The 27,276-nt window shown below is 41.3% G+C and overlaps 1 protein-coding gene across 5 annotated transcripts in view; it reads left to right on the plus strand.

Moving 5' to 3' along the window:
• BRCA1 (BRCA1 DNA repair associated) overlaps window positions 1-27,276 on the plus strand; it is a 62,657-nt gene that overhangs the window by 32,426 nt on the left and 2,955 nt on the right. For 3 of the 5 annotated variants that reach the window (XM_039224284.1, XM_039224285.1, XM_039224288.1), the window contains exons 12-20: window positions 2,075-2,246; window positions 8,053-8,176; window positions 10,557-10,747; window positions 12,373-12,683; window positions 15,207-15,294; window positions 18,457-18,534; window positions 19,025-19,065; window positions 21,293-21,376; window positions 25,879-25,933. In XM_039224284.1, the coding sequence (XP_039080215.1) occupies window positions 2,075-2,246; window positions 8,053-8,176; window positions 10,557-10,747; window positions 12,373-12,683; window positions 15,207-15,294; window positions 18,457-18,534; window positions 19,025-19,065; window positions 21,293-21,376; window positions 25,879-25,933 (1,144 nt within the window). Of the gene's footprint in view, window positions 1-2,074; window positions 2,247-8,049; window positions 8,177-10,556; window positions 10,748-12,372; window positions 12,684-15,206; window positions 15,295-18,456; window positions 18,535-19,024; window positions 19,066-21,292; window positions 21,377-25,878; window positions 25,934-27,276 lie in introns of all 5 variants that reach the window. The other 2 variants (XM_039224283.1, XM_039224287.1) reach the window with 1 other exon arrangement.

Here is a 27,276-nt window from a genome sequence, read left to right on the forward strand (position 1 = left end):
ATCTGTTCCTGGTAGTAGATGGTGGGGATTTCTGAAGGAGTCGTCTGAGCTGGACCTTGAAAGATGAGAAGAATTTTTCCAGGTATAAAGGGAAGGGAGGCAGCAATCAAGACAAAAAGACACAGAGGCATGATGTGTCCAGAAAGTATATATGAAACTGGAAAATGGCATATGGGTGGTTTGGGAAAGTAATAAAAGATCAGAGTGTGAAAGGCCTTTTGAATGCTATGCTTAAGAATTTGGGCTTTATCCTGGGGGCAATAATGAGTTTTAAAGAACTTCACAGTAATGCAGCTATATTAAGAGATCAGAGTAGCATATTGGGAACAGAAAAGAAGAATAGGGCTTATTTCAGAAACACTTAAGAATTAGAATTAAAAAAAAAAAAAAACAGCTCTCACTAACCAATTTGGTTTTGGTCTCCCAAATGTGTCTGGGCAATTACCTACAAGGGAATTTAGGTTATAAAGTAATTCTTTTGGGAAAACCCAAAGAAAAGATCTCTAATTACAATTCTCCCATTACTGTTTTTCCTGATTTTCTAACCTATTTAATGGCCACAGAGAAATTAGATGTGGCAGTCATGGTGGAAGTGACTAATACAGCTTCTGAAGCTTGTCAGATACCTGTATATGGGGTTTCATTCCAGATTTACTGAGACAGTTCCCCCAGCCAGGTTTGATCAGAGACAGAACTACCCAGAAGCACCACGTGGTGGCAATGGCGTTGCTGCAGACTTTGGCAGCAAGGCGGTCTCCGTCTCGGGGCAGCAGAGGAAGCCTTTGTGACGCTGGGAGTACGTTTTTCTGGTCATAAACATCTGAAAGCTATGAACGCAGTGTGGCAGGAGAAAGTAGATGGCTTGTTTTTAGGAGACGGCAAAAGTCCTTTTCAAGGATCAGAAGAAAGGGAGGGTGAAACAATCTGTTTCCCTGGGGTTTGCTGCCAACCATAGATGTTCCTTCTAATAGCCGTGAAGACATGTATTTTTTGCAAGGCCTCTTACTTACCAAATACCTTGCTTATCAAAAACCTAAGACTTAGCAGATTTCTTCTTGAAATGGAGAAATAAACATCAGAAGTCCCATCAGCAAGAAGAGCCCATTATCTTGAATTAAAAACAGTAACAATCCTTCCAGGATTTCCTAGGATTCTTTCTGCTAGATGCTTCCCTGTAGCAGGTCCTTCTTTGTCGTGATCTCCTGGTACCGTCTCTGCATCCAGAATGGCAACGCCATGAGGGCTATAAGCCCCTAGAACAGTGCCTTGCATGCAATAGATGGTCAGCAAATAGTTGTTGAGTGAATAGATAAATCAGTGAATTAGCTCTTTGCTCTTTCTTTTGGAAACTAAATGTTCAAAGAATCCCAGAAAAGGAAGAGTCCTCACAAGCCAGAAGGCAGACGCTATGACATGGACTAACTCAAATCTCTTTTGAGTCCCACAGTACCAAATCTGTGAAACATGGCCTGTGTAAAATATTAACAGAATCTTGCTAATTTTAAATATTGAAACTGTTTGAATACTTTGTTTTTTTTGCTCCCTCGCTTTAAAAGAGGGTAACCAACGTTGAAAGGGCATCACAATAAAGCAAGTCTGTTTGGGAGAGTTTGAGGTGTTATTCTCCTGCTCTGATATTATTCTGAAATAACTTCATGGGCCTTAATTGCAGAAATATGGTTGGATGGAGAGGTGATCAACCAGAACTCCTAATTCCATTCTAGGTGATTTTGGTTCCCATGCTAAAATTAATTGGTGTGACATATTCCTGCTCTCTGGCAAGTTGCTTAAAGAGTGTGACTTTCAGGGGCACCTGGGTGGCTTAGTCGGTTAAGCGTCCGACTTTCGCTTAGGTCATGATCTCGCGGTTCGTGGGTTCGAGCCCCGCGTCGGGCTCTGTGCTGACTGCCAGCTCAGAGCCTGGAGCCTGTTTCAGTCTGTGACTCCCTCTCTCTCTGACCCTCCCCTGCTCACGCTGTCTCTCCCTCTCTCTCCTAGAAATAAATAAAACAAAACAAAACAAAACAAAACAAAAAGAGTGTGACTTTCTTGGCTTTGTTTCTTGTATTTGTAGCAGAGGGATACCATGCAAGACAACCTGATCAAGCTCCAGCAGGAAATGGCCGAACTGGAAGCTGTGCTAGAGCAGCACGAGAGCCAGCCTGCTAACAGCTTCCCTGCCCTCTTAGCAGATTCTTGTGGCCCTAAGGACCTGTTCAATCTGGAACAAAGCACATCAGAGAAAGGTTTGTAATATTGGCCAAACTCTGGCATGTTAAGCAAAGTTTTTCCCCTCCTAAAGTGGGGGCCTAACTCCAACATTTTATGTTCTTTGCTCAGCATTGGTTTGCTGAGTCACTCCACGGGTAATTTTATTTTGAGCCCTGGTTCTAGTCCCTGCTCACAACTAATTTGCCTTACAGGGTAACCAGGACAGTCAAGAAGTGTCATTGTCTGAGGACCCACAATGAGGGGAAACTATGGGGAGCCCCTAGGAAGCTTAGTGTATTAGGGGAGATTGGAAATAGGCAACCCCATCATTCTAGAAAACATATAAAAAACAGGATGTATTCCTTATAACAGTGGTATCAGATCCCAAAGCCCTATTTAATGTGCTTTCTGATTTTGAGAAAGAGATGTCCAAAGTGTCAGGAATTGCACCATGATCCACAGAAAGCTCGGTTATATGGAAAGAGTCAGGCCCTTTATGACAGCGTTCTAGTGACCAACAAGACCACACGGACCTCTCAGAGAAGGCACTTGGAATAACTAGGTAGGTTGGGATTGATCAGAGTTGACTTCCCATAAGAAGTGAGCACAGAGCTGAGGAATAATGTGGCGTAAATGAAGGAAAGTGAGATGAAAATTTGAGTTTTGATTGGAGAGAGCCTTGTGGAAGACAGCACATTGGGCAGGTTTTAATTAGGGGCAGATCCGCAGACACAGAGGTGAGAGGAGACGCACAGGCACGGGCGCCGCAGAAGGGCTGCTGCTTCAGGACCCGCAGTGTGGTGAGCCCTCCCCAAGTGGTCTTCACCACTGTCTCCATGATACCCATCCAACTAATTTAGTGGGAAGGTCGCTTCTTTGTCACTCCCTTCCCCAGTCTGTCTTGGGGCCTTAGGGCCTTCCTTTTCATCTTTCTAGGAAATCAAGTCTTAATTCTCCAGAATGGTGTGGCTCCAGTCCCAGACTGCGCCTTGCAGTATGTGCATGTTCAGGGAGAAACAGTAGCTCGTGCATGGGAAGCTGGGGCCTCCGTTGCTATGGCAGTGGTTCAAAATGTATTTCCTTAAATGCTTTCTTTGTAACTACCTTCATTTAGTTCCTCTCCCAGATAATGAAGCCCAAAGTCTCGTCCCCAGCACAGTTCTCTTCTTTAGGGTGCTTTCACCATCTTCAGTCTAAGACTAGACTTTCCGTGTTAATGCACAACGTAGGCAATGTTATTGTCTGGCTTTGAATATGTGTGTAAATCTATCTCCTTTTTGGCGGGGATGTGCATTTATTTTTTCCTGAAGATCTGTAGACAACGTGTTTCTTGTGGCTTGCTTGCTTTCATTTTAAAATTTCATAAATGCTTTATTTTTATACATTCTGCTTTACTATGGATTTGAAAACCCATTTTTTTAAAAATATTAATTTTTGAGAGAGACAGACAGAGGATCCGAAGCAGGCTCTGCACTGACAGCAGAGTCTGATCTGGGGCTTGAAGTTTCAAACCATGAGATCGTGACCTAGGCTGAAGTCAGACGCTTAACCTACTGAGCCACCCAGGTGCCCCTGAAAACCTTTTTTGAAAATTTCTTTTGAATCTCTGAATAGCAGTTTTGTCAGGAGCTTTTACTCTATAGTACACTTATTCACTGGTCTTCTTTCTCATGAAATTATAACATCCTCAGAGTTCTGAGGTGGGTGGGTAAATGTCGAGAGGACAGAGGAGAGGCTTATGAAAATTTCCTGGCTTGGGACACCTGAGTGGCTCAGTCTGTTGAGCATCCCACTCTTGATTTTGGCTCAGGTCATGATGTCATGGTTGTGGGATTGGGCCCCACATTGGGCTCTGTGCTGAGTGTGGAGCCTGCTTGAGATTCTCTCCCTCTCTTGCTCGCTCGCTCAATTAATTAATTAAGAAAAATATATATATATAAGTGTTTAAAGAGAATTTCCTGGCTTAAAACAAGAAAGTCCTTGGGCACCTTGCTGGCTCAGTCATCAGAGCATGTGACTCTTGATCTCAGAGTCCTGAGTTTGAGTCCCATGTTGGGTATAGAGATTACTAAGAAAAGAAGAAAAATTCCTTTCTCCCAACTCCGCAGAGAGTGTCCTGCATGATCTCTTTGCCATAACTGGGATATGTTGTACAAATTGCTCAAATGCTGCTTATTTGATCTTACAGAGCAATGCTCAGTAAGATCTACCATGAGCTGTCATCTTTTTCATTGTAACTTTTACCGCTCTGACTTTTCCAGCCCCGCTTTCCTCTGTTCTACTGTTATTTTTTCATAACCCTTATTAGCTTTTAATTATACACAATTTGTTTTCCTTACTGTGTAGAGTTCCCCTTCACCTCTCACTAGAGTGTAGATTCCATGAGGGCAGAGAACTCTTAGAACATAGTAGACACTTGGGGCGCCTGAGTGGCTCAGTCAGTTGGGTGTCCAACCTTGGCTCAGGTCATGATCTCACAGTCTGTGAGTTTGAGCCCGATGTTGGGCTCTGTGCTGACAGCTCAGAGCCTGGAGGCTGCTTCAGATTCTGTGTCTCCCTCTCCTGTTCGCATTGTGTCTCTCTCTCAAAAATAAACATTTAAAAATTCTTAAAAAAAAAAAAAAAAGAACATAGTAGACAGTAAATATTTTAATTCACATGATTAAAACCCTGAAGCCTGCCCCAGACTTACTGAAAGGAGATTTCTGGATATGGATTCTGGAATTTTGTGGTGTTATTTCTGAAACAGTGTGAGCATCAACTTAATATCAATTCAAGGTTTGTGCCTTTTCCTTTCTTAAATTGATGTGAGGCGACTGAAATTCAAGTGAGCTTCTTGATCCTAGGAAGGGTAGTCTTGTTTACCTTTAGCTATACTGACTTGTTTTTTAATAAGCTTTTTATTTTTGAATCATTTGAGGCTTACAGAAAAGTAGCAATGATAGTACAGAGAGTTCCTGCAGGAATTCTGCCCCTTATCTAGTTTCCATTTCCCCTAATGTTGTCATCCTGCATTACCATGGTGCTTTTATCAGACCTAAGAAACCAACATTGGTACATTACTGGTAACAAATGAAACTCTAGACTTACTGGATTTCACCAGTTTTTATTTTTAACATCTAGTATTCTTAAAGATGAAGAAAGCTCCTTTTCTAGGGCCTTTACATCAAACGTCTTACCCTCAGCATAGATCTGTCTTATGGTTTATTTAGGGGTCATTCTCAAGCCTGCATATTTTTGTGCAAATGTGTGTCCTTACCCATTATAAAATATGTGTACTTTCCGCTACAGGTAAAGCTATTTCCTATTGGGCACTTTGTTGGTTTATTTTCTTTTTGATTACCTGTCATTCATAAAGCAAACATTAGCGTTTGTAAGATCACAGCCTGTTACAGCAGAAGTGATTTTCAGACATATCTGAGCTTTTCTGTCCAGCAGTACGTACGTTCATTCCCGGAAGCGCTTGTTCAAAATTCCTAGGTCCCCGCCCCAGAAATTCTGAATCAGTTGGAGTGGATGAGTATGTACTTTTTTTAAAAAGTGAATTTCAGGGGCACCTGGGTGGCTTCGTCAGTTAAGCGTCCGACTTTCGCTTAGGTCATGATCTTGCGGTTCGTGGGTTCGAGCCCCGCGTCAGGCTCTGTGCTGACTGCCAGCTTGGAGCCTGGAGCCTGTTTCAGAGTCTGTGACTCCCTCTCTCTCTGACCCTCCCCTGCTCATGCTATCTCTCTCTCTCTCCTAGAAATAAATAAAACATTAAAAAAAATTTTTTTTTAAAAGTGAATTTCATTGTAGGTTCTGTATTTTGTAGTTGATTCTTTTTTTAAATTTTTAAAAAATTTTATTTTTATTTATTTATTTATTTATTTTTAACGTGGGGCTCAAACTCACGAACCGTGAGATGATGACCTGAGCCGAAGTTGGACGCTTAACCGAATTGAGCCACCCAGGTGCCCCATGTAGTTGATTATTTCTTTTTTTTTTTTTAATGTTTTATTTATTTGAGTGAGAGAGAGAGAGACAGCGTGAGCAGGGGAGGGTCAGAGAGAGGAGGAGACACAGTATCAGAAGCAGGCTCCATGCTCTGAGCTAGCTGTCAGCACAGAGCCCGATGCGGGGCTCGAACCCACGAGCTGTGAGATCATGACCTGAGCTGAAGTCGGACGCTCAACCAACTGAGCCACCCAGGCACCCCCCCATGTAGTTGATTATTTCTTAATATCTTCCCTCCCCAATATCTTTTCCTTTGGCTCCCCCCCCAATACTGTGCATAATGCTTAGTACATAATAGGCAGTAAATTTATTAAATGTTTGGTCTAGCCCATAGCCCCTAACCATGAAGAATATAACATGTTAAGATTCCGCACCCCCAGAGGAGGGGGTGATTTAAGAGGGACTGTACCAGGACTTGGGTTCTGGATCTGTGTTTATGAAATAAGGATAAAGGAAGAAGAGCAGAAGAGTTTTGCCCTGTGTTTTTTCATGTAGTGTTGAGTTATCGAATCCTAACTCAGGTTAGCTTCATTTCTTTGTAGCTTGAGCTGTATTGTATTGAAAAGAGTAGCTCATATGTCAAACGTTCAGGCAATGGAATGACTTTAACATCTCTGTTTGTGTGTGAGGCTTCCCCCACCCCACCCTGTATCCTTTCACTTCTTTTGAAACTACACACTACCTTTTATCAGTTATCACCCTGGATTTGGGGGGGAATGATACCTGAATTAAAAAGCTTTACATACACAGTTGAAAGAAAAACTTGCCGGTTCTTGGTTAGACTCTGCTTACTTGCAGCAGTTGGAGTTCTTGTGTTCTTAGAAATGCACAGGTCCAGAAAAGATGCACATAAAGGAAACTATAAATAGTACATTTGAGGATTAAATTTCCCTCCGGGCTACCCAATGACTTAAAACACAGTTTAATTAATACAGCCTTTTGTTTGTTTAAGTTTTTCTGCCTCGATTTATGCATTGTAGCTTTTCTAATAAAGGCTCGAAATAAATTACAATTGTCAGTGACTTTTTAGTGGGTAGAAGACATTTGTAATTTTAAGCATTTGCTTTTGCTTTTTAAAGATTTCTGCCTTTAAGGCATTTCCTAGAAAGCAGTGCTACGAGAATACATTTGGAGGAATTAATAAATAAAAGGGACTCATTAACATGCCAGAACTTGGCCTTGCGTCTGTTGTATGTTTTTTCCTTTCTTGTGCCATTTCATCATTAGTTCCATAGATTACTTCAAGGTTCCTTATCAGTTAGCACCTTGGTTTTTGTGTATATATTTGTTTTTCAGTTTGTTTTTTTGTTAGTCATTGCAAACGAAAAGCAAACTGTCACCTGGATTTTCTGTCTCATCTGACCATTCCCTTCTTAATTCCCCACACGTACAAAAAGCTCAAACCCCCATCTTCTACAGTCTCTGATGTGGAGACAGTAGGGAATGTGCTTTGTGCTTTCCAGTACTTTCTCTTCCCTGTTATCTGAGGGGATTTCAGAATAATTTATTTTGCTGCAGAGATAACAATTCATTTCCTATTCTTGTTTTCTTATCATTCAGGGCCAAAAAATATGTATGTTTTTTGCAGCCCTGTCTCAGCTGGAGATCTTCATTTACTCCTGTTTTAAAGTGTGTCCTTTATTGTCATTACTGTTTTTTAGTCATTTTGTTTCATTTGCTGCTGCATCACTTACATTTATAAAATTCTGTCTGTTATACTTATTTAAAAACTAATTTGACTGTCACAGATTGCTGCTTTTGAAAAAATCGATATCCTCACCTGAATTATCACCATTAAGACAGAGCCGTAAAGTAGATTTCTTTGTTTTCTCATTCCATTTCAAGCAGTATTAACTTCAGAGAAAAGTAGTGACTGTCCTATAAGCCAGAATCGGGAAACCTCCACTGCTGACAAATTTCAAATATCTCTGGATGGTTCCACCGGTAAGAATAAAGAACCGGCAATGAGAAGGTAAGAAGTAATGTCAATTTGTGGTATCTGAGTAACATCTTTACTTATATTGAGCTCTTATTAAATTTTCTCACCATACTGCTCTAGTTTTTTTGTAAAGAGCCATCTCTAACGTCTCATTTCTCCACGACATTCTTGTTCAGTTGGGTGTCAGTTTTCCGGTTCTATATAAGGCATGAGCTACAATGAGAAATGCACAGATCTGTCCCTCCTGAAGGTCAGAATAAAATACAGAAGTGAAAGCTAAACAAGCCTGAGGGCAGATGGTATTCTTCTTGAAGGCAGCCCTTACCCTAGTCAAAGTTTATGTCTCTAGAAAAAGTTTAGGTATTGATTTACCCCAGGAAAATTCAGAATATCTTTCAGGATGTCTGTTCAAGTCATTATTGAGATAAGACTGTATAGCACTTGGTATTTTCAAAAGCACTTTATCCACTTTCTCACTGGATCTTTACAATACTACAAAGAGAGAAGGACAAATTTGGACTGTTATTCCTACTCGACAGTTCAGGACAGAATCTCAGACCCATTAGAGTCCTACATGTTAGGAAGGAAAAGGAATCATATATTAGGAATCATATATATATATATATATTTTTTATTTCTAGGAGAGAGAGAGAGACAGCGTGAACAGGGGAGGGTCAGAGAGAGAGGGAGTCACAGACTCTGAAACAGGCTCCAGGCTCCGAGCTGGCAGTCAGCACAGAGCCCGACGCGGGGCTCGAACCCACGAACCGCGAGATCATGACCTAAGCGAAAGTCGGACGCCTAACCGACTAAGCCACCCAGGCGCCCCAGGAATCATATATTTTTTTAATGTTTATTTTTGAGAGAGAGAGGGAGATAGAGGATCCAAAATAGGCTCTGCGCTATCAGCAGAGAGCCCAACACAGGGTTCAAACTCCCAAACCATGAGATTGTGACCTGAGCTGAAGTCAGACGTTTAACCAACTGAGCCACCCAGGTGGTTTGGTTGGTTACATGTCTAACTTTTGATTTTGGCTTAGGTCATGATGTCACAGTGCGTGAGTTTGAGCCCTGCATAAGGCTCCATGCTAACAGTGGAACCTGCTTGGGATAGTCTCTCCCTCTCTCTCTGTTCCTCCCCTGCTCATGCTCTCTCTCTGTCTCTCTCAAAAATAAATAGGTAGACTTAAAAATATATATATTTAAGATTAAATATTGCTGTACCTCCTCCTATTCTTATCCAGTGTACCCTCTAGAGTCTTCTATTGAAGAACCTACATATTGGGGCACCTGGGTGGCTCAGTTGGTTAAACATCTGACTTCAGCTCAGATCATGATCTCACAGTTCGTGAGTTTGAGTCCCACATCAGGCTCTGTACTGGCAGCTCAGAACCTGGAGCCTGCTTCAGATTCTGTGTCTCCCTCTTTCTTTCTGCCTCTGCCTCTCCCCCACTGACATTCTGTTTCTCTCTGTCTCTCAAAAATGAATAAATGTTAAAAAAATTTTTAATTAAAAAAATAAAGAGCCTACGCATTGATTGAGCAACCTCCCTTTACAATTCAAGTTTTGCTCATCTTTAATCCACAGGACCTAGTTTTATGACCTGACTTGTAGTAAACACTACCCAATAATTGTTTAATTGACAGGTATTTAATGTGTGTTCATTGTTAATTTATATTATATTTATTATGTCATAATCAATTATATTATTTTAATTACATAATCCATTATAATTATAATTTATTGTTTTTAAGTGTTAACCATTATTATTTAAAGGCAACTATACATGATGCATTTGAGTATTAATTCTGCAAATTTGTTAAGCGTCCTTTAAATCTGTTGATAAGTATCTTATTCTGCAAAGTCCTAAATACCTGAAAGAGCAGAGGAATGAACCACTGAGTGCATATACTCTTCTGACAATACTTTATAGCTGGCTTTTGGTTTTAGAACGGCTTTGGACATTGAAAAGGCAGGAGGTAGGGATGATTCTATGAATTCTGCTAAAACTGGGTAGAAAGAATGAGTGTAGAAGTGTCAGAATTAATCAGCTTTGTGTTTTTGTGAGAGATCTGAATGAGTCTAAAACATCCATTTGGACTCAGTGAGATAGTGGATAGAATTTGAGCAAGGAGCAGTGAATACTTTGGTGAAATTTGCTGACATGCTTTTAAACAGCTGAGAGATGTACTGCCTTGGCCCAGACCCTAAGGGGAGATGTTGTCTGTCAGCCCTGACATGTTGGCAGATGTAGATGCAGACTTCTGGGCAGTCACTCAGGTTCTTTTTCACTAGTCGTTCCCCATCTCTCTGGCAGTAAGCTGTTCCAACTTGTGTTTTAGCTGACCGGGAAGTATGATGAGCCCTTTCATAAGCTGTGCTGGTGACTTTCTCCTTTCATCCTTCTTCTAGGTCTTCCCCTTCTCAGCCTCGGCTGTTAGATACTAGGCAGTCTGTGCACAGCCACTCAAGGAGTCTTCAGAGCACAAACTGTCTGTCTCAGAAGGAGCTCATTAAGGTTGCCAATGGGGAAGAGCTACAACTGACTAAGTCAGAGCCCCGAGATTTCTTGGAGCAGTCTTATATTTCAAGACAAGATTTGGGTAATATTTTATCTGTTCTAATGGAGAAAACACTTCTGTTTTACTCTGAATCTGGCCTAAAGGTATTTCAGTGAATCAACTTTTCAGATGTCTAACATGTGTAGTCTGTCATGAATGCTTCCATTATTCTTAAACCCATTTTAGAAAGATTGCTTCAATATTAATCCAAATTTACATGAAAATTATTGCAGCTGTGAATATACCTGTATTGATTTAGCTCTAACAGTTTTGAGGATGGGAGAGTCTTGTATACTCTAAATGTTTTATTTCAACTGTTAAGTAAGAATTCTAGGGCCCTACAGTACCTGGCTTGCTCAGTCAGTAGAATGTGCAACTCTTGATCTCAGGGTTGTGAGTTTAAGTCTGAACTCATATAAGTTGGGCATAGAGATTACTTAGAAAAAAGGGGGGGGGGGGGCGCCTGGGTGGCTTAGTCGGTTAAGCGTCCGACTCGCTTAGGTCATGATCTCACGGTTTGTGGGTTCGAGCCCCGCGTCGGGCTCTGTGCTGACTGCCAGCTCAGAGTCTGGAGCCTGTTTCAGTCTGTGACTCCCTCTCTCTCTGACCCTCCCCTGCTCACGCTGTCTCTCTCTCTCTCTCCTAGAAATAAATAAAACATTAAAAAAATATATTTAAAAAAAAAAAAAAAAGAAAAAAGGGGGGGGGAGCAAAAAAAAAAAAAAGAATTCTAGGGCCCTAGAATAAAGTTTTTGGCCTGCCCTTTATTGAAAAATGAGTCAAATCTCTACAAAGTAAGCTCTTATTTTATGAATTAATGAATATAAATGACTAGGTATTTTATGCCTTATAAATCACCATAACCGAATGGTGTGTTTTATGGCTTATAAATCAAAGTTTTAATCAGTAAAGAAAGCTTTAAATTAGTCCTCAAAAACACATTATCATAAAAGGTACTCTTTGGCACCTAAATGTGGTATTTGGCCATGTTCATTAAGGTCATTTTAGGAATCTCACGAACTCTATGCAGCTATGCTTACTTCCTGAGGGAGTGACATTTTCTGAAATGTTTCAGGAATGGTCTCCTAATTTTAATTTGGTAATAATATCTGATGATTTATTAGGTCAAAAAGACAATGATGTTGTAGATAAAGAAACAAAAAAAAAGTATTTGTTTCTTTTTTTCAAAATTGTTCTCCCTTACAAAAGTACTGTGTATTCTTTATGTTCATTGTTAAACAGTTGGAGAATATAGGTAATAAAAATTTGAAAGGAGGGGCGCCTGGGTGGCTTAGTCGGTTAAGCGTCCGACTTTCGCTCAGGTCATGATCTCGTGGTTCGTGGGTTCGAGCCCTGCGCCGGGCTCTGTGCTGACTGCCAGCCCAGAGCCTGGAGCCTGTTTCAGAGTCTGTGACTCCCTCTCTCTCTGACCCTCCCCTGCTCACGCTGTCTCTCTCTCTCCTAGAAATAAATAAAACATTAAAAAAAATTTTTTTTGAAAGGAATATTTAAAATTACTTGAATTCCCGTCATTGGCAATAGAATGCTGCTATATTTCTTTAGTCTGTTGACTTAAACTTTCATTTTTAAAATATGGAATCATGAATACTGTTTGTAATTCAAATTCATTATCAGGTCTGTTAAACTTCTTTCTCCGTGCCTTTCAGAGGGAACCCCTTCCTTCGAATCTGGAATCAGCCTCTTCTCTGATGATCCTGAGTCTGATCCCTCTGTGGACAGAGCCCCAGAACCGGTTCATGTTAGCAGCATGCCAACTTCAACCCCTGCCTTGAAATTACCCCAATTTCAAGTTGAAGAATCAGCCAAGAGTACAGCTGCTGTTCATATTACTAATACTGCTGGGTATAATAAGAGGGAAGACATTGTGAGCAAGGAGAAGCCAGAAGTGACATCTTCAACAAAAAGAGTCAATAAAAGAATATCTATGGTGGCATCAGGCTTGACTCCAAAAGAATTTGTGAGTGTCTCCATATGTGTCTCCCTAACAACTGAGACTTCTTTACATAGTGCAAGTAGTTTTAAATAGGTACTAGCAGTGAATAACCTGTAAGAAAAAAATCTAGGAACCAAGAACAATTCAATGTAATTTCATTTCCATTACTGATTTCTGATCATTGGACCTAGATAAAGCTATAACATAGATTATTTTGTGTATATTTACTTAAGTAAATAATCATTAACTATTAGCAGCATGTTGTAGTTTGGGATCTAACAGAGCTTTTTCATTTTAATTTGCTTTTTGTCCAAAAAAGCAAGTAGGTATAGTATAGGTTGTTGTTGTTGTTGTTTTAATTTTTTTGAAAGTTTATTATTTTGAGAGACAGAGCGAGCAGGGAAGGGACAGAGAAAGAGGGAGAAAGAGAATCCTAAGGAGGCTCCACAGTGTCCGACAGAGCCCAGTGCAGGGCTTGAATTCATAGACCATCAGATCATGACCTCAGTGGAAACCAAAAATCAGTCACTTAACCAACTGAGCAACCCAGGTGCCCCTATAGAGTATAGTTTTATTCCCCAGAGTAAACACCGTGGTTTACATCTGAGTGAACTTATGAGCATAATGAACAAAATCCAAAGTAGTTCCAAGCAAACTGCCAGATAGTCGCTTTTCTCCTGGATTTGTCTCTATCCTGGCCTGTAACAGTTATTCAATAACCTGCTCTATCATTTCTACCCTGCAGCACACTTCCCTCCAATTTGACATGTCATTGGGCCTGTGTTGCTACAAATAGGAATTGTTTCACATTGTAGAAAAATACCCATTAAAATGCCACTGAAATCTTGTTTTTCCTTGGGCTGAGTATAGATTTCAGACATCCTAGGCAATTGACCTCCCTTGTCAGTGGTACCAGTCACCATTGGTATCCTTTCATAATAAAATAATTGAGTGAAAAAAATAATTGAGTGAATATTTCTTTAAAATCATACAATAACACACCAGCATATCAGATGGATACAATAGTGGATGCCATTTATCGCACACTGAGAGATGGCAGAATCATTCTTAACTATCTTTCTTAATATATCCTTCCTAGGCTCAGAACCATTTCTCATCCTAACTTCTCTATAGGTAGTGACTCGGCATAACATTCTGCTTGGCCAGATGTGTCCCTCCACCAAAAGGGCAAAGTAAGCTGTGTCTGCCCTAGTAGATACAACGAATAAATTCTTACCAATAATGCTAGGATTCCCATCTCACAAGCACGTGCCCAGATCAGCTATTTGCTCTGAAAATTTATATTTGTGCCTGTTTATATATTGTTCTTGATCATTTGCCTGTACATCTAGAATTCCCATTTATTCATCAAAAATTAGCATTCCGTCCTCCCTTGTATTGTGAGTTCAGCTTTTCAGAGAAGGCTAAAAAGATCTAATCTTTTCATGCCATGGACAATTCGGAGCTGCATATTAGACTGTAAGTGACTCGGGTACGTCTTGTCTTTTAAACAAGCAAAGAAGAAAACTTTTCAGCTCTATTCAGACTTGCTGAAGTGTGGTAAATTTATTATGAAAGCTGCTGACTGTAGTACACATGATTAATTCTGAAGCCCATATTAAGATGATCTTTTCAGCAGTCGCTCTTCTAACTAAACGCTGTTTCAAGGCCGGGATTTCAACAATTAATCAGTTCAGAATTGCTAATGATCCTGGCAGAGGGCAGTGACAAAAGGGGGAGGAGGTCATTAGCTTCTCCAGCCTCTCTTTCTCAGCGCCCTGTGGCAGTATGGAGTGAGGCAGCTTGCAAGAAAGATGGCCTGATCTCTGTCGCAGGGGTGTGCAGCACATACATATGGGCATGGATGGCGAGGGCTAGTAAATGATGGCCCTTGGTAAGCAAAGTGGTTTACCACACAGTAGCTACTGATCGTGTCAACCGTGTCCATAACGGATCTGGTTAATTCCTTTTATTGCCTATTGATTTTTATTTGGTTGATAAATAATAGCTAGAAGGCTTTAGCTTTCTTTCAGGAAGCATATGAATCTCTTCCAATCCTTATTCTTAAGAGAAATTGATGGTTTTTACACTGACCTTTAGAAGCATCTTGCCTTGAATGTTTTGTAACCATGAGAGAGTTGAAGCAGGTTTTTCAGCCGCATATCTGTAGCATAACTTTCTGAATAGGCTGGTTACCTCTTGGCTTACGAAGTGTAGGCTGATAAATCTAAATTATAGTAGCGTACCACTCTGCAAAGAAACTGTCTTAGGGAATCAAATGATAGCTGCTATTAAGGGGAAAAATTATTATTTTGAATCCTGGGTTATATTTCCATGGCTATTAGTACAGACTATTTTAGAATTTTTCCCTCTGATTTATACATAATTTTTTATTAAATTGCTATTTATTTTGGGACTTCAGGCATGTTAGAATAAAAGGGATGTACCTTTTGTGAGGAAAATGGAGACTCAAAACTAGGGTAACTAATAGTCAAAGCTGTGTACGAGAGGTAATTTATTATGATGTAATATTTGATTTGATTTCAGATGCTGGTGCAGAAGTTTGCCAGAAGACATCACATCACCATAACTAACGTGATTTCTGAAGAGACTACTCACATCATTATGAAAACAGGTATACCAAGAGCCTTTCCAGAGCACGTTGCATCTGTTACATAAAACCACATGAAGAAATGGGAATATTTGTTCAACATAGCATGGCTGACCATCTTCCAGTAGTCAACCAATCAATTATTTGTGAAAGAAAAATCAGTTTTGCTACTTCCCGGCCCCCTTTGGTTTGGGTTACAATTTGTAGAATCAGGAGCCAGAACAATGAACTACTTCTAGTCCACCCTGCCGAGACCACACTGTGTGAAGGGCTTCCTGGTGAGGCACAGCCCAAGTCCTGGAAGAACAAATTGGGCAAGGGGCGCCTGGGTGGCTTAGTTGGTTAAGCATCCGACTTTCGCTTAGGTCATGATCTCACGGTTTGTGGGTTTGAGCCCCGCGTCGGGCTCTGTGCTGACTGCCAGCGCAGAGCCTGGAGCCTGTTTCAGTCTGTGACTCCCTCTCTCTCTGACCCTCCCCTGCTCACGCTATCTCTCTCTCTGTCTCCTAGAAATAAATAAAACATTAAAAAAAAAAAATTGGGCAAAAGGAGGATGAAGTGAGCCTGTGCTCAAAATCCAGGCAGTTGGAAATGCTAGCTCCCTGTCCACTCCGTGTCCTAGCTCTACTCCACCCAGTTTGAGTGAGGTTGAGAGTCTTTCAGGACGCAGGCCCACTGTCAGTTCTGAGGTAGCCTAGCATATGAAACAGGAGAAAGAGAAGGGGAAATTCATTTGTCCTACACCTTCCCCCTTTCCAGTCTTAATTATGGCTTGTGTGATAACGGAGACCTGAGAGGCTTTTAGCTAAATCTAAGTAAACATTTCAGGGCTGCCGAAGAAGCTCATTTGAAATTGGGCCTTATTCATAGAAGCCTAGTGTCCAGAGCAAGTGAAGTGAAGATCCTGACCCCCCCCCCTGCATTCTCTGCTAGAGGGGCTGCCTGGAAGGTGTGTGCTTTGCCTTGAGCACCAAGCTGCCTTTTGAAGCTGGTCACTGACAAACTAGAGTGTCTACCCAGAGGTAGATGATGAGGACGGGGGAAAGGAATTGAAAGCAATGTCATTTGAAGAACAGATGAAGGAACGGAAAGACTGAAGGGAACAAGACAGCGATCTTCCAATATTTGAAGAGCTGATTTCTGGAAGAGGAGGTTGACTCCCTTGTTAGGCTCCAGAAAGCCAAGAGTGGCACCTGCCAACACACAGAAGATGCAGATTAGAGTTCACTTCTTTAAAAGAAAATTTTTTTTAATGTTTTATTTGTTTCTGAGAGAGTAAGAGAGACAACATGAGCAGGGGAGGGTCAGAGAGAGGGAGATACAGAATCTGAAACAGGCCTCAGGCTTTGAGCTGGCTATCAGCACAGAGCCCAATGCAGGGCTCAAACCCACGAACTGTGAGATCGTGACCTGAGCCGAAGTCGGACGCTTAACCAAGTGAGCCACCCCGGCACCCCTGGAGTTTAGTTCTTAAAACCCTTCTCACATGGGGCGCCTGGGTGGCTTAGTCAGTTAAGCGTCCAACTTTCACTTAGGTAATGATCTTGCTGTTCATGGGTTTGAGCCCCGCGTCGGGCTCTGTGCTGACTGCCAGCTCAGAGCCTGGAACCTGTTTCAGAGTCTGTCACTCCCTCTCTCTCTGACCCTCCCCTGCTCACGCTGTCTCTCTCTCTCTCTCCTAGAAATAAATAAAACATTAGAAAAAAAAAATTAAAAACAAAAACAAAAACCTTTCTCACAAAATTGACTCTCTGGAAATACAGTGGTCCTCTCCAGGGTGTTTCTGTCAGGTAGCTGCAGGCGCTCGGGCACAGGGTCCTGACTCCTTGGCAGGGACACATCGCCTTCAAATGTCAGATATCTCAGGTTTCTACTGTACAAAGACTGTACCACAGGGTCACAGGGTAATGCTCACAGGAATCAGGTGCCACCACAAGATACTTTGAGTGAAGTAACATTTTAGAGATGGATGTCAGTGAAGTTTAACATAGCTTAAGATAGCTGTAGTTTTGGATCAAAGCTGCTGAAAGGTGGAAAGAAAACTTTAAAATGCAAATTAAACCTAAAGTAGTTCAGTCTTTCAACTCAAAGATAATACAAGATTTGCTACTTAAAAAAATTTTTTTTCAATATTTATTTTTTAATGTTTTATTTATTTCTGAGAGAGAGAGAGAGAGAGAGAGACAGCGTGAGCAGGGGAGGGTCAGAGAGAGAGGGAGACAGAATCTGAAGCAGGCTCCAGGCTCTGAGCTACCTGTCAGCACAGAGCCCGATGCAGGCTCGAACCCATGAGCTGTGAGATTATGACCTGAGCTGAAGACCAAGCCACCCAGGTGCCTCAAGATTTGCTACTTTTAAACAAAAATGAGCTACAATTTCTGAGTTTAAAGCATATTACTAAATCAACTTTTACAGCAGTTAAAAAGCTTTAAAATTTGAAGGAGGAAAAAGGATTTTTAAAAATTTTGTGAAGGATCCTAGGAGGGAAAATGACTGTTGCTTCTACTGGCAGATGGCCTACTGTGTTTAGGATTTAGTTAAATACATTTCTCCTGTTTAAAACTAAGTGCTCTTTTGTCAGTTTGCTTACTTCAGAGGAGGCCTTTGAAATGATGAGAAAAACAGAACTGATTCTTCAGCTCCTACCTTCTGAAGTACATAGAAAAGAGAAAAGCTGTGAAAAGAGTTTGTTTTTCCCGTGCCTCTCAGGGAAATTCGAAATTAAGGGGTTAGGATTCCCCAGGTAGAAGTTCTGGGTGTGAAACCTTGTCACTTACATGGACATTTTAGATTCAGGATTTCGATAATACTGCTTTTGTCTCTTCACATTTTACCATCCAGTAAAATAGATCTTCCCCATCCACTTGTATCAATACTGCTGATAGGGGTGATTTCTTCAACATGTTGACAGAAGTCTTTAGCCACTGTTGGCACCTGGAAGATAGAACAGACCTTTCCTGTGGTCTCAGCCTCCTATCAGCCTTATCCAGGTCTCCAAAGAGGCACACTTGCTGCTTATAATTAGGGTGCTTCCGGCCTCTGAGTCTCTCACCTGGGCTGTTGGAATCATCAATCCAGATTGATCTCCAGTAGCATAAGTTGCAGGGGGCACTTTAGCTTCCTAAAGCAGAACTTGCTGATTTTTGTTTTCAACTTCTAATCCTTTGGATGTTTTGCATCCTACAGATGCTGAGTTTGTGTGTGAACGGACACTGAAATATTTTCTGGGTATTGCAGGAGGAAAATGGGTAGTTAGCTATTTCTGTAAGTACACTATAATGTCCCCCCTCCTCCCTTTAACACCTCAGAATTGCATTTTTACACCTAACATTTTAACACCTAAGGTTTTTGCTGATGCTGAATCTGAATTACCAAGAGGTCTTTAATGGTAACACTAAACTAGCTTTATCTTTAATGCATATCTCTTTGTTCAGATAAGCTGGTGATGTTGGCGAAAATGGATTTCTTTTTATAACTAATACGACCTAATCTACTCCTAGCAATGTTAGCATAGGAACTAAGGATTTATTTAATAGCAGGCAGAAATCCATGTGCAGCAAGCACTTTTATAATGTTTAAATTAAGCCACCACTGTGTCTCCAGAAGGAAATCTATTAAGGGGCTGCTGCTTTATAGAGAGAGCTTCTAGTCAGTGTTGCCTTCTGTGCCATCACACGTATCACTTCACCAGCCACCTCTGTAAAAGAGCATGTTCTTCTGCCTTTGTGTGACCTGTTTTCTGTCCTCTCTTTAGGGGTGACCCAGTCCCTTAAAGAAAGAAAGATGCTAGATGAGGTAGGTACTTGATGTTACAAACTAATCAGAAAGACTTGGTGCCACCAAGTCACAAAATCACTGAAAACTTCTGTTTCCTTTTTTTTCTACTGCTTTCCAAAGACTTCCCTTGACAATGTGGACCATCAAGAATTATGCAGGAAATTCTGCGTTCTCACTCACTTGTTTAAGTGTCAGTAGAAACAATCCTTTCTTCAGAGGAAGAAAAAGGAATTTATAGGGCAGAAAGAAAGACCTGTAAGCCTAAGAAACAGGCTCACCTGAATATTACATTCATATACCTTTGTAGAAAACTGTTGTTGAAGAGAAACCTTTCATATTAATATGCAGATGTATCTGCTTAAAAATCAGATTCCTTCAAAGAGATGTTACTCTTTATGATCCTAAGAACAGTGAGAGGTAAATAAGACAGAGTGTAGGAGGAAGAATCATTTTAGAACAGAGTCATCTGAGAACTGCTGGTAACAACAGACCAGGCAAAATAAAATTAGCAAAAGCAGTTTTAAGCTAGTATGCACTGTTTAGCATATTTATAATTAATTAAATGGAATTTTGTTGGTTTTAACTTTGGTTCAGTGACCTAATATGGTTGGGAGCCTACAGTGTCATGGGCACCAGGAACAGAGCAGTAGGTAAGACTGCTGGGTCCCTGCTCCAGTGGGATTCATGCTCTATTGAGGGGAGACATACAATAATTTAAGATGCACTTAAAATACCAATAAATACTATGAAATAAAACTGTAAAAAAATAATGATAGTAGCCAAATAATAAAAAATACATACATACATATATACATACTATGGAGAAATAATACAGAACAACAGACTAGCAGCTGACTGGGGACACAAGTTCACTACTTATGGAGACCAGGGAAAGCTTTCTGAAAAGCTTGAGCTGAGACCTAAAAGACAAAGAACTGGCCTGGAAAAATGTAGGGAACAAAAGTTAACAGGCCGAAGAACTGCAAGCATAAATGTCTTGATGTAGGAATGAGTTTGGTTTATTAAAGAAAAATAGGCCATTGTAGCTGGAAAGTAGTAATTGGCAAATTATAGGTAGAGGGCAGAGGTTGGACCAGGAGTTGGACAAGATCACGTACAAGGGCCAGATCAGGTAGGATTTGGTGGAAGTCATGGTAAGGAATTTGAATTTTATTTGTAGGGTAATTGGAAGCATGGAGATGGGAAGAAGAGATTGATTTATGTTTGGAGATAGGACCTACTAAAGGGTTAAATTTGGAGGATGAGCTAAAGGGAGGCCTTGAGGGGCAAACACTTAGGGTTTTGGCCTGAATAGTAGAGTGGATGCCAGTAATAGTAAATCAGATAAGGAAGACGTGGAGAAGGAGCATCTTGGGGGGGGGGGGGGGTTGGGGATGAATAGAATTAAGAGCTCTGTTTTAGACTGTAGGAATTTGGAGATGTATATTAGACTTCCAGGTAGAGAGCTTAAGTTAACACAGGGGCACAGTCAGGACAAGGAATTTGAGGGTCAGCTTCAAATAGATGACATTTTTAGCACTAGACTCTTCTCACTCAAGTGACTATGAAATGTTAAGTGTTCTTTCCTCTAATAACAGCCTATGGTTACACTCATGACTTTGTCTTCCCTACAATCAAGTGTCAGTCAGAATTGTTCCCAAGCATTCTTCCCCAAATTCTCCCAAAAGCTCTAACCTCCCCAGTCCCATTATTCTTTATTTCCTTGTCCTTGACCAGTCAAAACAGTGGTTATGAAAAGCTTCTAACTTTCTTTAGTGGGTTAAATGTATATTTTATCATTTTAGTCTCATTAATTGTAAACCTCTTAGTGGAAATCTGAGAAGCCTTTATTTCTTTAGATGGTAATACACAGTTGATTTAAGAGATCAGGAATTCTCCAGTTATCTTTATAACAGCACAGTATTAGCAGTTTAATCTAAATGCTAAGTGAATGTTTTGAGAAGAGATAGATGTTGAAAATTAAAGTACATTAAGTCCCAATGAGGTGAAAAGCCAATTGTTAATTTCTGCCCACAAAGATTTACTTCAGTGAATTAATTTCAGCAGCTGAGATGCTGATCATTTCATTCAGTCCACCAAAAAGAATGATTTTTGGGGGCAGGGGTGGGGTTGTCAAAATTCTGCAGCAGTACTGAATTCCTTAATATGACTTATCTACTCCACTTCCATTGAAGGAGGTTTCTCTTTTTCTGATCCCTGTTGGTGTGCGTTGGTTTTTTCCCAGCATGATTTTGAAGTCAGAGGAGATGTTGTCAATGGAAGAAACCACCAGGGTCCGAAGCGAGCAAGAGAATACCGGGACAGAAAGGTAAAGTCCCCCTCTGCCTTGTTGACAAAAACCCCACTCACACCTCTGCATTCCACTCCCCTTGGTGGAGATGGTCTCATTCATCTGTAAGGAGCACTGGATACTCACTTGCTGGAACTCTAGCTAGGTACTTCCATATAGGTTCTTTATACCTAGCCCAATAAGGTAAATGAGTATCATCTCCATTTCATGAATGAAGGAGCTTAGATGTGTAGAGAAACTATGTACTTTGGACTCCAGTCTGGGATTCAAATCTCAGCTGACAAGGGGCAGAGCTGGAATTTGAAACAGATGTGAATCTTAGGCCTTTGCTCTTTCCACTTCACCGTGGTGTCTTCCTGTAAGGTAGTGTGGTCACTGCTATGAGGGGGATGTACACAGTGCTGTCTGTGGAAGCACAGAAGAGAAAGTGTTCAATAATCAATAGCTAACTTTTTTATAATATACACTGTATGCCAGGGTCTGCTCTAAACACTCGATCATATTTTAACTCATTAACAATTTTACAGTAGCCCTGAGGTGTGTGCTATAATTATACCTATTTTATAGGTGAGAAAATTAAAAGCTCAGAGTGGTTGAGTAAATTGCCCAAACTCACAGAGCTAGTTGGAAACCCATAACTAGTTGAAAACATGCAGTCAAACTCCAGAATCTGAGCTCTTAACAATACCATAGTTTCTTGAGATGTGTGGCTGGTCACTCCGTGGAGCATGCGACTCTTGATCTTGGGGTTATAGGCTTGAGTCCCACGTTGGGTGTAGAGATTACTTAGAAAAGTAGAATCTTGGGGCACCTGGGTGGCTCAGTCAGTTAAGCATCTGATGTCGGCTAAGGTCATGATCTCACAGTTCAGGAGTTCAAGCCCCACATTGGGCTCTCTGCTGTCTCAGTGTGGAGCCCACTTTGGATCTAGATCCTTTGTCTACCCCTCCTGCACATGTTTATTCTCTCCCCCTCTCTGTCTCTCACAAATAAACAAAAATAAAATAAAATCTTGAAGTACCCGGTGGCTCGGTTGAGCATCCAACTCTTGATTTCAGCTTAGGTCATGATCCCAGGGTTGTGGGGTTGAGCCCTGTGTTGGGCTCTGCACTGAGCATGGAGCCTGCTTAAGATTCTTTCTCTCTCCCTCTGCCCCTCTACCCCACTCACACACACATGTGCTCTTTCTCTCTCTCTTCCTCTCTCTCTCAAATATAAATTAATTAATTAATTAATTAATAAAATCTTAGAAAAGAGGGGCACCTGGGTGGCTCAGCCAGTTGAGGGTCTGACTCTTGGTTTCAGCTCAGTCATGATCTCATAGTTTCATGAGTTTGAGCCCAGCATCATGCTCTGTGGTGACAGTGTGGGGCCTGCTTGGGATTTTCTGTCTCCCTCTTTCTCTGCCCCCTTCTGCATTTCCACTGTCTCTCTCAAAAATAAGCGAATAAACTTTTTTTAAGTCTTAAAAAGAAACAGTACTAGGGGTGTCTGTCATGCAACTTTTGAACTTGGGGTCATGAGTTCAAGCCCCATGTTGGGTACAGAGATTACTTAAACAAACAAATACTTTTTAAAAAATCTTTTTAAAATATACACTACCATAGTTTCTTGGAAAGTTATAGACTTCACAGAGGAAAAAAATAGGGTATTCTAACAACTTCACAAATGAAGGGCTAGAGGCCCAGGAAGACTCCGTGATTTTTTCCCAGATCACACTGTAGCAGATGAGGGAGCCAAAGCCTTGTCTCTCTGTCAGGGAGAAGTCCAAGCAAGGTTTCTCACCTGCCTTGTCAGGCCTGAACCAGATGCTTTCTCAGGTCACTGGCTGAACACTTACATGCCTAGTCTGCATTTCTTCCTTTTTTAAAAGTTTGCCTTTTTTTCTTCCTTTTTTATTTTTTTTTTTAAATTTTTAACATTTTATTTATTTCTGAGAGAGAGACAGCGTGAGAAGGGGAAGATCAGAGAGAGAGGGAGACACAGAATCTGCAACAGGCTCCAGACTCTGAGCTAGCTGTCAGCACAGAGCCCGATGTGGGGCTCAAACCCACGAACCGTGAGATCATAACCTGAGCTGAAGTAGGCTGCCCAACCGATTGAGCCACCCCGGCACCCCTTTTTCTTCATTTTTTAAATGGGCATTTTAGAACATCCCCGTACAGAGCACTGTCTGTCCCTTTATAGAACTTGAGAAAGAACCAGTAGAGGTGATTTTCCAGGGAAAACTGCTTTAGGAGAGCTCTGAACCCTTGAGGTCAGCCCACCCCCCAACCTCTGAGGCTATCAAGTAACTTCCAGATGCCATGGAAAGCTATTGGCCCTTTTTCTGCTTCTGCCTTCACCCCAGGGGAGTTCTGTGTGAGCCAGCCATTTGTTTTTATTCCACTGTACACAAGGCCGAGTTAGCACCAGATTCTTCCTCCTTCAAAGCAAATTCCAGCGTTTGGGAGTTTTTCCTAAATTTGGGATGGCAATGATGGAAAGTGCCTGGTCAAAGTAATGACATTCTGAAGACACTAAATGTCACCGTAGTATTTTCCTGTGGAAGAGAAATGCATTTATAGTTGTAGAAGTTAAACTTGAGATTTCTTAACTCATCTCATAACTAGCCACCCTCATCAGTGAGTGTCAGCTTGGATACAAAAATTCCTAATCTTTTGTACTTTTTACAGCAATGTTTAGCTCTAGGCGGCTGCTTGGGGACAGCTTTTAGCATTATGAGCATCTGTCAACAGGTTGGGGATGCAGTGTATTCGTATAGATACTGAGAATGGCATATATGGAGGCTGTCACTTAAAACAGAAACAGACTTGTCCTGCTGTTCTTATTCCTTTGATTGTAGTTAAAATGGGGATGGGGAGGCTCATTTCCTAAAAGACCATGATGAGTATTTAGCTCCTGAGTTTTCTGTACCCCTGTCTCTTTTATCTAAACAAGGTGAGTTCCAGGCCTAGGCAATCTTTTTAGTGGAATGGGGAGAAAGAGGGTCAAGAGAATGATGGTTACCCAGATATCTATCCAGCCAACTGACACAACTTTAGATTTCTTTTAAATGATATGCTCGAGGGGCGCCTGGGTGGCTTAGTCGGTTAAGCGTCCGACTTTCGCTTAGGTCATGATCTCGCGGTTCGTGGGTTCGAGCCCCGCGTCGGGCTCTGTGCTGACTGCCAGCTCAGAGCCTGGAGACTGTTTGTGACTCCCTCTCTCTCTGACCCTACCCTGCTCACGCTGTCTCTCTCTCTTTCTCTCCTAGAAATAAAATTAAAAAAAAATAAAAATAAAAAAAATAAATGATATGCTCGAGCTTGTGCCTAAGAACCTGTATCAGTTCCTGGGTAAAAATTTGCCTGTCCCAGCACCGTAGCCACCAGCCACATGAGGCTGTTTTCTAATTTTGACAACTAAAATTAAACAAAATAGGAGGTTTAGTTCCTCACCCACCGTAACCACATTTCAAGAGCTCGGTAGCTACATGTGACTTGTGGAAACCTTATTAACACAAATATAGAACATTTCCTTCATCATAGAAAGTTCTTTTGGACAGTGCTAGCCAGCACTGTATGTGAGTGGAAGAGGCATCTTGAAGGGACAGTGTAATCTGTGTCTCCTGAAAACCAGGCCGTCAGGTCAGCTCAATGAGGATAGGCAGAACCAGGCTTCATTTCTAGATTAGATTAGCTTCTAGATTAAAAACAGTTTAGGTTACCTAAAGGAACAATGGCCATTCTTAAAGCTGTGTGAAGGCAGGAATGGATGTTCCGAGACCAGAAGTGAGAGGAGAAAAAGAGCATGTAACATCAACATAGACTTCTCTGACAGTTAGAATGACGGTTGGTATTGATGTGCCAAGTCTGGGTAAAAGCATCCAACTGCAGCTAATAGCTTGAATCTCTAGCCATCCAAGCCTTTTATTTAATATAAAGAAGGTCCAGGTTTTTTGGTCTCTAACAAAAAATGAAGTCACCAGGAAGGAGCCTGGGCCTGATTGGTGGCGAAGTGGAAAGCTCAGCCTCTGAATAACACAGAGTGACTGTAGGGTACATCAGCTACATACGCACTTCTGGTTTTTTAATTATTATTATTATTATTATTTTTACATACACACTTTAAAAAGGTCTTCTAAAATCCATCCATGTTCTGACATTGTACTGATTGTCTCCGGGACATAGTAGAAATTATCAGATAGTAAAGAAAAAAGAAAGTCCTTCATTTTCTTTATTTAAATTTTTAAAATGTTTTTTGTTTGTTTGTTTTGTTTTTTTCTGAGAGAGAGAGACCCAGAATCTGAAGCAGTTTTCAGGCTCTGAGCTAGCTGTCAGCACAGAGCCCGTTGTGGGACTCGAACCTACCAACCATGAGATCATCACCTGAGCCGAAGTCGGATGCTCAACTAACTGAGCCACCCAGGCGCCCCAAAAGTCCTTCATTTTTGAGAGTCTCTTTATGTTGTTTTTTATAAAATGCATACACTTATGGTGTTTCTTTCTCTCCTTCCCTCTGTGCCACTCTTCTCCCAGATCTTCAAGGGCCTAGAAATCTGTTGCTACGGGCCCTTTACCAACATGCCCACAGGTAAGAGACCGGGAGAAGTGCCGAGTCCGGCACCAGCCTTTCCCTTACATGGTGAAGTGTTATGGGAGGGGCCATCTTAAGGGGGTTCCTCAGACTGGTGAGAGACAGATGAGCGGCCCCAAGAGGGCCTGGCAAAGTAATTTTGTTTCTGTCTTCTTTATTGGTTATTGATTGGATTTTTATGAAATTTCCAAGTGCCACTTGAGGATTTCTCAGTGTTTTTGTACTTTGGTGTAATGAAAACCAAGTCTCTAACAGGTATCATTTTAGAGATGAGTCAGTTGACCTCAGTTCACTCAGCTCTAGAGGTTATTCTATTTCTCTACCACTCATCAGGCAAAACTGCACTTAAACATTACCCTGTGGCAAAAAACCGGGCCTGTGCCCCTTCCTGAGAGAAGTCAGTGAAAAGTTAGGTTCTAGGATGCAGTGTTCTATGCTCAGGTTGGGTAGAGCTACCCTTCTTGCCCTGTGGTTTAAGAAAGGAGGGAAGTCATAAGTTAGGGAGAAGATACCTTTCAGGTTTGCAAATGTTAAGAAGGAATTCTACTCTTCCTAAACCATCTTCATTTGATACTAAGAAGCAAACATAGCAGCTGCATAAGCCCTGTGGGCCTGGGACCCCACACAGGCCCAGAGCAAGTAGGGGAAGACTCTGGATGAACATTTTCTAATTAACTTTGACATTGAATGTGATGTTATGTTTAGGAGTGCTGTGGGGCTCAACTCTGCGGTTGTGGAGCAGAGAGCCCCTGGTGTGTGTATAGATTTGGTTTGTTCTCTTCAAAACAAAGTCCACCCACCTTTGCTTCTGTGCCCCTTCCACCTCAGGGATCAGGTTCTCTTGCTCCTCAGAAGATGGCCTTGGCATCTGGTCAGGGACAGATGAGCGGCCCCAAGAGGGCCTGGCAAAGTAATTTTGCTTCTGTCTTCTTTATTGGTTATTGATTGGATTTTTATGAAATTTCCAAGTGCCACTTGAGGATTTCTCAGTGTTTCTGTACTTTGGTGTAATGAAAATCAGGTCCCTAGCAGGTATCATTTTGGAGATGAGTCAGGTGACCTCAGTTCACTCAGAAAAATAGGAATGTCTCAGCGATACCCAGAAATGGGCTGATGAAAAAGAGCACCCAGAGAGGCCCAGAAGCCATGCATTGATCCGTTCTGCTGATTTTCCAGATGCAAGGGGAACATCTGTACAAGCCCTTGTGGTTTCTGCTCCCTAAATGTGTCAATTCCGCCTCAGCACATAGCCCTTCTCCACTGATGTGCTGAGTCTCTGTCCAGGATGATGTGTGTGTGTTTTTTTTTTTACTGAATGAATTATCTTTCTGTCTCTTGAC

The sequence above is a fragment of the Hyaena hyaena genome, unplaced genomic scaffold (assembly GCF_003009895.1).
Source record: "Hyaena hyaena isolate Hyena2069 unplaced genomic scaffold, ASM300989v1 scaffold_1590, whole genome shotgun sequence".
Classification (NCBI taxonomy): domain Eukaryota; kingdom Metazoa; phylum Chordata; class Mammalia; order Carnivora; family Hyaenidae; genus Hyaena; species Hyaena hyaena.